At 40.0% G+C, this 13,659-nt stretch overlaps 1 protein-coding gene across 1 annotated transcript in view; it reads left to right on the top strand.

Annotated features, from left to right (window-relative positions):
- Morc1 (MORC family CW-type zinc finger 1) overlaps positions 1–13,659 on the top strand; it is a 158,608-nt gene that overhangs the window by 95,184 nt on the left and 49,765 nt on the right. Inside the window, exons 15-17 of the mRNA XM_037209983.1 lie at positions 4,804–4,932; positions 6,864–6,966; positions 10,451–10,589. Of these exons, the coding sequence (XP_037065878.1) occupies positions 4,804–4,932; positions 6,864–6,966; positions 10,451–10,589 (371 nt within the window). The remainder of the gene's footprint in view (positions 1–4,803; positions 4,933–6,863; positions 6,967–10,450; positions 10,590–13,659) is intronic.

Raw genomic sequence — 13,659 nt, 5'->3', positions numbered from 1 at the left:
TGCCTTTCCTAGAACTCACTCTGTCGCCCAGGTTGGTCTTGAACTCAGAGATCCGCCTGGCTCTGCCTCCCGAGTGCTGGGATTAAAGGCATGCGCTGCCACCACCGCCCGGCCCTTTTTGCCTCTTTTTAAGACTTGGGTTTTTCTGGTACTTTTATTTTTTGATTTACATCATTGTCTTGATTTTTCTCTCCCTCTTTTAGAAGTTGCTCTAAAGTCTTTGTAGATGTTTTCCTTTTGCTGTGTATGCCTTATGATGTTGTTCTTGAAAACTGTGTGTTGGAATCTGTGAGCCTTGTAACTCTGGAAATTGATTCTCACCTTTGCTGCCTCTTACGTTTTATTTTTGGTTTAGCTGTAGAGGGTCTCTGTGCAGAGGATCAGCCTGAGATGTAAACATAAATCTCCTCAGGCATTTCTGATCTTCCATCACCTTCTGGTCACTTAAATTTCTCTTGTACACATTGGTGTTTTTGAGTCTAGCTTGCCAAGCATAGCTCCCAAAAGGAAAGAACATGGAAAAATGAAGGGTTTTGAAGAAAAAAGGTAGTAGTTCCTCAGCTCTCCAGGAACTCATTGTAAACAATGGACACGTGTGACATCAGTGGCCCAACCTCGTCCTCTGCCCCTTTAGAGCCTAAGGGGGGATATTGGGAAAGCAGGGATGTTTTGCTTACACTGAGTTTTCAAGGTGTGCACCAGCTGTTCCAAGGACACAAACACAGCTGTCTGTCATGGGGCTAAGGTATATAGGTTGCATAAGGACTACCAACTGGGAGCTGAACTGGCTTTGTAATCCTGTGATAGGCTCCAAAGTTCCAAAATAGTTTACACTCAAGAGATTCTACCAGTGATGATTCCGACTAGAGGGTAAAATAGGTTTGAGAGCATCTTACTCTCTCTTTTCCCAGAATGCTCTCATTCTTTGTTTTAATGTCTTACAGTTCATCTTTATATTAATCCTGTAAGGCAAGTTACTGTAATCATTTACTTTTTATAATTATAGTTTATTATTTTTATTACATTTATTTATTTTATGTCTGGGGACACATATGTAGAGGTCAGAGGACAAATTGTAAGATGTGGTTCTCTCCTTCCACATTGTATATCCAGGGATCCAACTCATGTTGTTATACTTGGCACCAAGCACCTTTGCCTACTGAGCCATTTTATCTGCCCAACACTCACTTGATGGATAATAAAACTTACCAGCTTGCCCAAAATTTTGCAAATAATATGTAGCAGAGCCAGAATGTATTGTCTTAGTTAGGGTTTCTATTCGCTGTGAAGAGACACCATGACCATGGTGACTGTTATGAAGAAAAACATTTCAATGGGGCTGGCTTAGAGTTCAGAAGTTTAGTCCATTATTGTTATGGCAGCAAGCATGAAGGAAAGCAGGTAGAGAGCACTGGAGAGGTAGCTGAGAGTTCTACATCTGGATCCATAGGCAGCATGAAGAGACAGTAAAGCCACTAGGCCTGGCTTGAGCTTCTGAAACCTCAAAGCCCACCCCTTGGTGACATGCTTCTTTCCATAGGGCCACACCTACTCCAATAACACTACACCTCCAATAATGAATGCCACTCCCTATGAGTCTATGGGGGCCATTTTCATCCAGACTATCACAATATTCTACATCTTTTAAATCTATGGAACACCCTGAGATAGCGAAGATAAAAGAGTTAATCTGAAGATCAGAGAAGCAAACTCTTATAGGCCATGTCAAATTCAAGAGAGTAGTCAGTCCTTCAGGAGCTTGAGAAGTGGAGAATGAGGTAGACGAAGGCCAAATAACAAGGCTGCCGGGGATGCAGCTCAGTTGGTAGAGCGCTTGTCTCACATCCCATGACTCTGACTTTAATCCCCAGTACCACAGAAACCGAGCTCAATTATGCATGCACTCAGAGAGGGAGACAATGGAATCAGAAGTTCAAGGTCATTGTCTTGGTCAGTTTTCTATTGCTGTGAAGAGACACCATGGCCATGGCAGCTCTTATAAAAGAAAGCGTTTACTTGAGGACTTGCTTACAGTTTCAGAGCTTTAGTCCATTATCAGCATGGTGGGAAACATCGAGGCACACAAGCAGACATGGTACTGGAGTGGTAGTTGACAGTTCTTGATCTACATCTGGATCTGCAGGCAGCAGGAAGAGAGAAAGAGAGAGAGAGACATGTTCAGCCTGGCTTGAGCTTTTGAAATCTCAAAGCCCACCCTCAGTGACACACTTCCTCCAACAAGGCCACACCTCCTAATCCATTTCAAATAGTGCCACTCCCTGATGACCAAGCATTCAAATACATGAGCCTATGGGGGGCATTCTCATTTATATTACCCCAGTCCTCCTCAGCTAAATGGGGATCTCAAGGAAAAATAATAAGCAAAGGGCAGAAACTGAGTCTGAATCAAAAGCTCACCAGGCAGATGTCTGTTCTTGTTTGTTTTTTACTCTTTTGGGGGGGCCTGACACCCAGCTCCAGAATAAATCAGACATGGAGGCTTCTTCTTATTTATGAATGCTTGGCCTTAGCTTGGCCTAGTTTCTAGCCAGCTTCCCTTAACTTTAATTTACCTCATCTACCATTTGCCTCTGGTCATTTCCTGTTCTCTTACTTCTTCTGTAAATCTTAATCTTACTCTGTGGCTTGTTGTGTAGCTAGGTGGCTGGCCCCTGGAGTCCTCCTCCTTTTCTGGCTCCTAGATCTTCCTCCCAGATTTCTCCCTCTATATATCCTCTCTGCTTGCCAGCCCCACCTATCCTTTCTCCTGCCTTGCCATTGGCCGTTCAGTCCTTTATTAGACCATTAGGTGTTTTGGACAGACATAGTAACACAGCTTCACAGAGTTAACCAAATGCAACATAAACGGAAGTAGCATACCTTAAAGTTATGTTCTACAACAGATGACTAAGGAAGGTTTGGAGCAAAGACGTTAAGTAGAAATTTGATGAGGAGCCAACATAGGAATCTAGGGATCTGTGACATCTTTTTAGTAGCCCAGCTCATGAAGAAAACCTCTTTTGAAGACTGACTTTTTGACCTCCTGTTCTTAAAATTAAACATGTAAAGCCCGAGGTGTTTTTTGTTTTTTTGTTTTTTTGTTTTTTAACAAGGACAATAGGTATAAAGAATTATTTATCTGCACTCTATGTGATTACATGATGGCATGTGAAAGTTGCTGGAAGAATGGCCATGTTTCCAGTATCTCTAAGGCTTACACTTCATTACACATTTTTGGAAATGTGAACATGGGTGACGGTGTTCTCTCTGGATGTATTTCAGAAGTTACATGGCCATACAGCCAGGCAGTGGTTCTGATATTAGGTAAAATAGTAAAACATGGTTCTTACTTTTTTTAAAAATTAAACTCCCTTTTAAAATAGTACATGTACTTGTAAAAATACTAAAAGTGTTCACAAAAAGTAAAGTAAAAGTATCCCCCCTAACTTTCCCCATAACTTTTTTTCTTCTCTACCATTAAAACTTTATTTGGGGTTGGAGAAATGCTTAAAAGCACTTCATGGTCTTGCAGAAGATCCAGGTTTTTTGCCCCCAGGACCCATATAGCATTTCATACCACCTGTAATTCTAGTTCCTGGTGATTTGACATCTTCTTTTGCCTTCTGTGGGCATCAGGCACACATGGCACACAAACATATGTGCAAACAAAACACCCATTCACATAAAAAATAAATAATCTTGCTGGGCGGCGGCGGCGGTGGTGCACGCCTTTAATCCCAGCACTCGAAAAGCAGAGGCAGGCAGATCTCTGTGAGTTTGAGGCCAGCCTGGTCTACAGAGTGAGTTCCAGGATAGGCTCTAAAGCTATACAGAGAAACTCTGTCTCAAAAAATCAATAAATAATAAACAAACAAACAAATCTTTAATTTTTTTTAAAAATAAAACTTTCTTCTCCATACTTTGAGAAAAGAATGTCCAACCTGATATTATATGTGTACACATTTTATAAGTTACAAAAACTTTAAAATATTATCTGGTGTTGCCTTATATCTCTTTAAAAATAAAAGCTGTGTCTTGCAGAGCTGATAAGACACTACATTTAGCTCTTCCTCCCTCCTCTTCAAGGTGCTCGGGTTTCTTCCACTTTTTGAAAATGGAGTTTATCAGTTCTCCATAGGCTTTTATATGATTTCCAAATTTTTACTCTTCTAATAATTCTGTATGTAATATTTTCACAGCTGTGCAATTTCTAGATCAAAGGATAAGAACATAGCTTCTCAATGAAATTCTAATGGTCTCCTGAGATAAGCTATTTCCAAGCAATGAGGGGTATAGAACTTGGGGTTAGGGTGGAACATAAAACAGCCCAAAAAGAAACCAGAACTAGGGATGATATAAGGGTTTAAGCAAACTCTAGCTGTGTGATAGGAGTGATAAATATTTCTGGCAATAATTTTAAAAGTGGCCTTTACAGTTTAATTAGCACAGCTCTTCCTGGGAATATTTAAGAATAATAATTTAAATGTCACTGTGCTTTATTGCAACAATAAAAATGTAACTTTTTATAGCTGCTATTGTCTTTATTTTCATTGTAAAGATGGTGCCCATTTACTGCACGTGATTTGAAAATGTAAAAGCATATAAATCAGTAAACATATTTGAATCTATAAAGACCCAACTTATAAATAACTCATCAATCTCTTATTTATATATTGGCTCCTACACAGTTGAAACCGTATTGTATATGTGCTCACATCTAAACTATTTTTTTTTTTATTAATCACCTTGATGGTGTTAACTTACTTCTTTTGTGTTATATATTGTCTGTTTCCTTTCGTTCAGGTAATAGAAACCTAACACTGTTTTGGGATGAATTCAAATACCAACATAGCAAAGACATGGACAGATCTTTAGAGTCTCTCCAGTGTCGAAGAAGACAAGCCATGGCTATCCCATTCATCCTACAATGTGGTGAGTGCTGAATGCCAACCTAACAGATATTCATGATTTCCTAAATGTTCAAATCATGGTGATAAGAAGACAAAATGGTAAAACACGATGTTGGCGTCTAAGGAAGTTGCTGTCTAGGCAAGAGCGAAAAGTAAGTACAATAGAGGGCAAATTAGATAAGGGAAGGATAGACACAGGGTTCTTTGAACATGCAATGAGAAAGCGTGGGCTGGAAAAAGGGAGGTGAGATTTCATGACAGAGGCATGGGATAGTCGTTATGACAGGGTTGAGTAGAGGAAAAGCACAAGGAAAGATGGTTGATCTTAGATATGTACCTTATTTGAAATAGTTGTGATGGAGACCTAGAAACAGCCACTTTCCTACTTTTATGTCACACTGTGTCTAAGACTAACAGGGATTCTGTAATCTAATAACAGAGTAAGCAGAGGATGACCAAATGATGAAAGATAGAGTATTTTCTTGGGTAAATGCCTTTATGAGGTCTTGAACTGCAGGGCTCGTTTTTTTACTTTGATAAACAGTGGGAGGTATTGGAAAATTCTCAGTGGAAGGAGAGCAACAGAAGCCACCGAGCACTTGATATGCTTTCAAGCCACTGTAGAAAGGGCTTGGAATTAAGGAGGTGTACTTTCTGTCACCTGCAATCCACCAGATAAAACAGACGAGTGCAGGAGAGCACCTCCCCAGCCTTTCTTCTGGGAGTGGTCCAGGGGGAATTGATGAGTCAGATGTAACTTGAAGTAAGGCAACTCCATGGAGGGTGATTTGGTGCAGGACCAGAATGAAGGGAAGGTCAAGCCTGGGATGGTAGTCTCTTGTGATAGAAGACCTAAACGAGAGATGTAAATTCCTGAACTAATGTGTGGCAGTGAGATTTAATAAAAGGAATGGATGTATATGACACATTTAGAAAGTATGAATGAGGTAATTGATGACAGAATGTGACAGCCTGCCAGGTGACAATTAGAGTGGCCAATAATGAGTGTATCTTTGATGCCTGCCAAGTACTTGAAATGCATTCTCCAGTGGTGAAGAGCTGTATGGGATTGGGGCAGTCACTGGATATCTCTGAGAATTAATCTCCTATTTAGGAAATGAGACTAGTGCTTATAGTTATGTCATAAAGTTGTGAACATACGATCTAATAAGTGTCAGGTTTGCTAAGTGATCAAGAAAGTATTTAGCGGTGTTGATTTTCATCGCCATTAATACTGAGAAGCCATTTTATCCTCAGCTCCTCTTTATATAAATACTAGTAGAAATCTCATTTTTTACAGATGTTTGTACTGAAACAGATATTAAGTCATTCTCTCAAGGTCCACAGGCTATATATAGGAGGTGCTTCAGGTGTTGGTTGCCCATGCAAACTGCTTCTGCCTCAGGAGTGCACAAATTATTTACCTCTGTGTCAAGAGGGAATTCAGGATTAAACTTGGGTTTAGCCTAAAGACAGCTGTGTGCCTTGGGCCTAAAAACAAGGAGAGATTGTGAGGGGAAACACACAAAAAAATCAGAGTGGGTTGTGGAATAAGAGTCAGGGGGATGGGTAATGGACGGAGGAGGGCAGTTTGTGAATGACTTACAGATCTTCAGGTTCCTTCTTAGTGTGGTTGAACATGGAAAGTGGAGCAGACAGGAACAGGCTGGAGTGAGAGTCAGGTCACCGGAATTCTTAGGAGAAGGGAGAATGAGATCTAGCAAGTTTCCTTTGCTCAATAGGAATAGCATCCAACTTGGAGGGAACTGGAGCAATGATGATGATTGCTCATTTCTTGGCGAACTTCTTACATAGCTCACAGAAGCCTAGAATAGCTATGCCAGCAGGCATGGGGTGTGTGGTGAAGGGGTCGCTGCTTTGAGTATGTCTGAACTGACATTTTTTTTTTTAATGATAAGTTTTATTCTTTCATGTTTTTGTCTTTATGGTCAGATCTTTGTCTCAAATGGAGAGTCTTACCTTCCCCTTCCAATTTTGAGGAGGAATTCCCTGACATGTGGATTTGTGCTAATAATCCCAACAACCTGGAAAACAGGTAGTGTTGATCAGTTTTTGAAAAATTCTTTATCAGTGTAGAATTACTAAGGTGTGTCTTATAAACCCTGAACATGTTAGTTGTAAAGAGATTTTAGCTTAGAAGCCTGTTTCTCTTTAAACCCTTCTTTAGCTCCTTGCTACCTATGAGAATATTATTTTGTTAATGTATTTTTCCATTTTTTAAAAAGAGATCTGCTGCAACCAAGCACAGGTCCTGGGGTGTATGCAGCTCCACCCTTCCCTGGCAGGAAGCCTTGGCCTCATGAGCTCCACCTTCCCATTCATGTTCACAGGGCATACTTGATCTTACCAGAGTGTTTTGAGAGGGCACATGCAGGGGTACTAAACGCTTAGACTATGTGCTTTTTTTTCCTCCCCTATTTAAGTCATATATTGATTTCATTGCTTTTATGCTAGAGGAAGAAGTTCAGCCTAAACCGGAAAAGGGGCTGATTAAATATTGATGGCTGCCAGTGTTCTTACAAGGCCTTTTAGACTAATAGTCCTTCTCCAGGGAAAAAGAGTTAGTATTCCTTTTTAACAGAGGCACCCTCACCCCAGCATTGCTTTTCTGTGTGGGCTCCTCTAAGTCCTTAGGGCTGATAGGTAAGTGGACCACTATTGCTAATAATGACACCAGGGTAATAATTCTTGTCGAAGCATATTTATGCGGCTCTGGAACCAAAGCACAGAGCCCTGGGAAGCCGTCCTTCACAGCTTTCTTTACTTCCAATTATCCAATGACCCCGAACTGTCATGCTCTTGCCCTCTTCCCTTAGCAACTAGTGATGCCTCACAGAGCACTGCAGAATCATCTTCAAGACTACATTAATTTTGTCCCTTTTACACATTCAAATCATTCCACTCGAAAGGGGGAGGTAAGACAAATTTAGTTGTGTTGACAGAAAACTGATGGACCTTGAAAATCTAAACTCCTGAAAGTGCTTCTATTTATAGTCTCCTGAAGCCCCTGAACCTTTAAACACACTGACACAATATTGACCATCTGTATTTCATTTCCACTGAAAAGACTATAATAAAATATGCATAAAACAGCAGCAGGAGGCTTAGCAAGATGGAAAAGCATCTAATTGAGAGCAGGCGCTTCCTGCATGGGGAACACAAGGTCAGTGGTGTAAATGTGACTCCTGGTGGAATCTAGGGATCTGTCCTGTGGTCTCACTTAGTCCTCTGATTCAGCATTGTAGTCTGCACCTGCCTTCCTGAAGAATGGGGCTTGAAATATGCCCTGAGACATTTATGCACTATTAAGTTTAGATAGAAACATATAAAATAAATTCATAGAAGCAAAAATGATGTGGTTGTCTGTTAGGGCATGTCCCGTGAGTATACAAGCGGAGTCATTAGATGAGACATGATATTGTCTATACTTAACAAAGAATACAGTTGGAAGTCTAAAGTTGCTTCCTAGCTGCCCCCAAAGTCAGTGCCAATGGGTGACATTTGAATGAACAATGGTTTGTGTAACTAGAACTTGAGACAGAAACACTGTGGCTTTCTCTTCTATAGGATTTGCACATTATGCCATTTTGTCTTTACAAAAGCCCTGTGAGCTCATCCTATTTCTAAGAGGAGAAAACAGATACTCAGAAGGCTTCAGTGACTTGTCGGAGATTCCCACTTCACGCTGAACCTGAAGCCAAGAGTCTGACACAAAGCATCCTATACATCCTAGGGAACCCAGTCCACTTAGATGCATCTAATGATTAAAACCATCTTAAATACACATGGTAGTATTCACAGCCAGCAGCCAAGACAAGGTAAAAATGAAGTCAGTCTTGTTGAGGCCACTGAAGTCTTGTTTGTTTTCCAGTTTGAGCACAGAGGGAAACTACATTTTTGTCACAGTTCCCAGAGAAATAGCTAGCAGAGCATTCCCATTAAAATCATGATATGCATTCATCTGTATTGAATGCAGGGATCACCGAATGCCAGCAGGGTAAAAATGATGCCTGTTATTTGGCTGAACCAAAACCCCCTGAATTTTGGAAAGGATGCAAAATGCATAGAGATTGTATTGCATATTAAAATTTATGACCAAAAATCTTTGAAGGGAGACAATTGAATGCGCTTCACTTTGATAAAATACTTAGGTTTCTTTGTTCTGAATATAAACCTTTCATGGCTGTAAGGTTCTTTTCTCAAATGACACAGAGCACTGCGTTGGTCCTGCCCCACAGATGTCTTCATATTCATGCTTTTAGTAGCTATATATACAGTAGTCATTCTTGAGATTTGTTTATGCGGCACCTTTCTTTGAAAATAACAATAGCAGACACCACATGAAAGTAGGATTAAGTGTTTTTTCACAGCAGTGCTGGAATTTGATGGTAGTTCTTCACTTTCTCTGTTGGTAGGGGGCAAGAAAAATACATGCTCACAGCCTTGAAAAACAGAGCTGGTGGTTCCCATCGGCTCTATATTTTCTTCCCTGTTTCCAGTGGCAGGAGATCCTCCCCATTACCAGCCCCCTCCCTCTCAAATTCCAATACACATACATTTTCTGCACGTTTGACCCCCTTCTCGTCTTTTAATGATGGGATGCAACTCTCCCCTACTTCTTTCTATCAATAACAGAGAACTACTTAACCTAGAAGAGACCCAAATAATTGACATTTCATACTACTACTCCACACCCCAGCTATGCCCCAGAACTGTACTCAGAGAGAGTTTAATTCCTTTTCTGCATCAAGTCCTGATACCAAGGCAAACTAAACAAACTATTTCACTTTAAAAAAATGATGGATTCAGTTCTCTAGAACATAGCTATAGCATTAAAAAAAATTAAAGCAAAATGGCCTCAAGCTTTCCAAAATAAAGGCTTCGTTATTTTTTGTAACCATGATGAGAATTGTTCGTGGTTGTAAAATACACAAGGCTGGGAGGCAGGATGATTGCCAAGTACTAGACCACTGAGGACAGCAGGTCATTTGGGCAAGAAGTGCCAGTCAGGGTTGCTCAGAGCCGTCGAGTGACCTATGTGCAAGCCTCCATAACCCCAAAGCTGCCCCTGAATACTGCATGACATTCTCAGTGATTCCAGACAAGATCCATGTGTCTCGGAGATAGAATGGTTTGTTATATTTTGGAGTGATACATAGATTTCTAAACCAGATTTGGGGGCCAGAGTGAGGAAATGTTTGTCAGAATTGAGATGATAACATTTTTTTTAAAGACTTGATTTATGATAATGTAGGATAAGTGGGACATTAGCAAAATAATTCGTGTTCTCCCATCCTCATTAACACATGCGCCACCACATTTTCTCTGTAGCTCTTTCTCATGTCAACTGGACATTGAAGATGAAACATCGCCCCAAAGTTGTATAATCCTTCTTTATATTTGAATTTTGTGTATATAAAAGAAAATATAACACTTTAGAGAAGTAAATCATCCTTTATACCCAGCATATACCTTCACACTTCCTTCTGATGCTAATCTCTTCCTTGTGGTTTATGAAGCTGTAATCAGCCCGAACACCTGCCTCCTATCCCACTGGGCACCATGAGCAGAAGACCGCCATCCAAAGATGAGACAGAGAGGCAACTTCAAGAGTCAGTCCAAAGATACCAGAACAGACTGGCAGACATACAGCCACAGGTGAGCTGTCACTCAGCCTTCCAAATTTAGCAATTGCTCTTGAGCTGCTGATATCTTACATGCAAATCAAGCAGTATGGTTTTCTCAAGTAAAATGCACACAGCCTTTTTTTTTTTTTTAATTTCTCTTTTGCCACTTCTGCATCTGAGAATTATTCTAAAGGTAAATGGGGAGAAAGGAGAGCACTATAAAAAAATCTACATATGTACTAAGGCCATCTATCTACACAGGGCATGTGGGGGCAGGGTATTTGTTTCTGCTCTACAGTTGTGTGCTTGTTTAAGGTCAGGTGTTGAAGACAGGGAACCAGATGTGTATGACTTCAACGATTAGGGTGCACTCCTTTCTCACCCCCTGCACCCCCAGGCTTCTTCCCTGGAAGAAGTGGACATGTAGGATAAAGTGTGTTTTGCCGACAACCCTGGCCTATTAATACAGAATGTCAAAGGTATTTTTTATTGTTAAGAGAACTCAGTAAAAATAAACATTACTATGGATGAAAAGGTACTTATTAGAATTTCAGGGGAAGAAATGGGACATACAGAAAATCCTATGACCTTTATTTTTATTAGCATATATCAACTGTCCAAAGTAAGGGAATTTCTCATGGCATTTCTGTAATACACATGACATACTTCGATCATTTTCCTCCTTTCTTACTCTTGTAACTTTCTTTCCTTTTCCCTATTTTTTTCTCCTCCTCCTCTTCTCTAGTATATTTTTGTCTTCATTTTTCACTTTGATTTGTTTGCTTGCTTGCATGAGGGGGCGGTGCTTGAGTATATGAATGTCAGAGGACAACCTTGGGTGACAATCTTCACCTTCTATATTGTTTGAGGCAGGGTCTCTCTGTCAGTCAAAGCTGCGTTTGCCAGGCTAGTGGCCTGAGAACCTCAGGGGATCTCCCTTTCTCACTTCCCATCCTATAGGAGCATTAGCATTATAGATGGGTGTCATCACACCATGAATCTTCACACTCCTGTAGCATGTGCTTTACCCACTGAACTACGCCCCCAGCCCTTATTTTCTTGACCAAGAGTTAAATCTCTGCTTGTAGATTCAGCACCCAGATTCAGCATTTTAAACTTTGTATAGCTAGTTTGCTCAAGTAGCATTTGAGAAGGTCAGCAGTAAATATTCATAATTATTGATTCATCTGTGGATGCCAGAAAACAGAAAGAGAAAGACTCATTAGAATGGAAAATCCTGGTTGGGGTAGGATTCAATCCAAAATTATATTAGTTTTGGTTTCTTGTAATTTAAACATTTTCTCTTCTGACCTTCCCACTTTGCTAGGGATCTCCAGTGTGAGTCAGACATGAGCTGAGGTGGTGATGACTGGTCTTCCCCCTTAGCTTGGCATCTTGGTCAGTTTGGGAATGAGACTGAGGATTACTTAGGAAACACATCCCAAAGCATTCCCCACTGCTAAAACACATCTCACTGTTCTGTTTAGTTAATAAAGCCTCTAGTCTTGGGTGTGATAACAGAAACCAGAAATAAAGGCATCAGAGCCTGTGGTTATTTTACCTAACAGGCAAATAGATAAATATAGATGTTTCTGTTCTGAAATATCTCGTTTGTAAAGTCATTTCTCAGTTTCTCTTCCACTTCTTGATGCTTTGGGAAGACATTCAACATTTTGGAGTTGATTTTATCTTTTGACCATCTCTGAATATATTGTTTTCTTTCCTTAGAGGTCACTATTGTCAATTGGATATCGATAGTGCCATTCATAAAGCCTTAATTAGCTTATTGTTTGTTTAAAGTTGGATCATGTTATTTATCATTGAGGTGGAGAATTTAATGGAAACTGACAAAGTCAACAGATGGGCGTCATCCATTCTGTTTATTCTCTCTTTCTTGATAGATTTTTTTTTCCTGACACAAATTTAAATCAGGATTATAGATTCAGCTCATTTAGATTCTAACAGCAATTTAGCACCACTTATGTAGAAATCTTGTTCAAAGAATGTAAGAATCCTCACTGTCCTCTTCCTTTACTGAAAGGAGAGTTTCCACAAAAAAAAAAAAAAAATCTGTGTGGAAAAACACTCTTAGAATCATAATATAGTTTCAAGTACTCAGTGCTAGTCATTGGCCAGACTCCAGGCAGCTGGTTAATTTCGAGTGGTCATTGACTTTTGAATGCTTGCTTTTGGGGAATGTTCCAGGCTAGATAGAGCATGTAGGAAGTTCATAGTAACTGGAATATTAGAATGTAAGGTTCTTGGATGCAGGAAAAGTCTCAGCTGTGCCTACAATGACTCGGTATTACCTAAATCAGTGCCTGGTGGGTACTGAGCACTCAATAGATCATTGTTGAAATGGTAAATAAATTGTGTCTTCAGTTACTAAACTGTCTCTTTGTGGACCAAATCTAATGATGATTTCCAAATTGCCAACCACAATAAGACAGCATTAGTTCAATAGTGCCTGATCACACCTGGAATGGTGTGGAAGTTTATTTCAAGGAAACCTCAAGGGGCACAAGTACCTGTCATAGGGAAAGTGGTCTTTAACTTCTATCTTGAAGTCTACTTAGAGTAAATTGTAGGAATCAGAGCATCTGAGGCAAGAATAGCATAAGACTTGGCAAAGAGCATTGCTCTAATTCCTCATGGGGGAACTTAGATACTTAAAAAAACAAACAGTTTTTCTGTGGTGTAGTTATCTTTTCAACATAGTAAAATTCTTTATAAAATATGGGAATTACTGCATAGAAGGATTTTGAAAGAGCACTTCAATTCTTTTTTTTTTTTTTTTTTTTTTTTTTTTTTTTTTTCGAGACAGGTTTCTCTGCATAGCTTTGCGCCTTTCTGAGCTCACTTGTAGCCCAGCTGGCTCGAACTCACAGAGATTCGCCTGGCTCTGCCTCCCGAGTGCTGGGATTAAAGGCATGCGCCATCACTGCCCAACGCACTTCAATTCTTTAAGAAAAATAATCCATGGAAGTAATATGGATGTTCAATAGCTATCCTTTGGTGATATCTACCCAGGGTCAGAAGCAAGAGTGAACGAAAGCCATGTTGTAGACAGTGCAAAGTTGTCTTCTTAATTGTCCTTGAAA

This window comes from Peromyscus leucopus, chromosome 12, assembly GCF_004664715.2.
Source record: "Peromyscus leucopus breed LL Stock chromosome 12, UCI_PerLeu_2.1, whole genome shotgun sequence".
Lineage (NCBI taxonomy): Eukaryota > Metazoa > Chordata > Mammalia > Rodentia > Cricetidae > Peromyscus > Peromyscus leucopus.
This window is presented reverse-complemented; position numbering and strand designations above follow the sequence as displayed.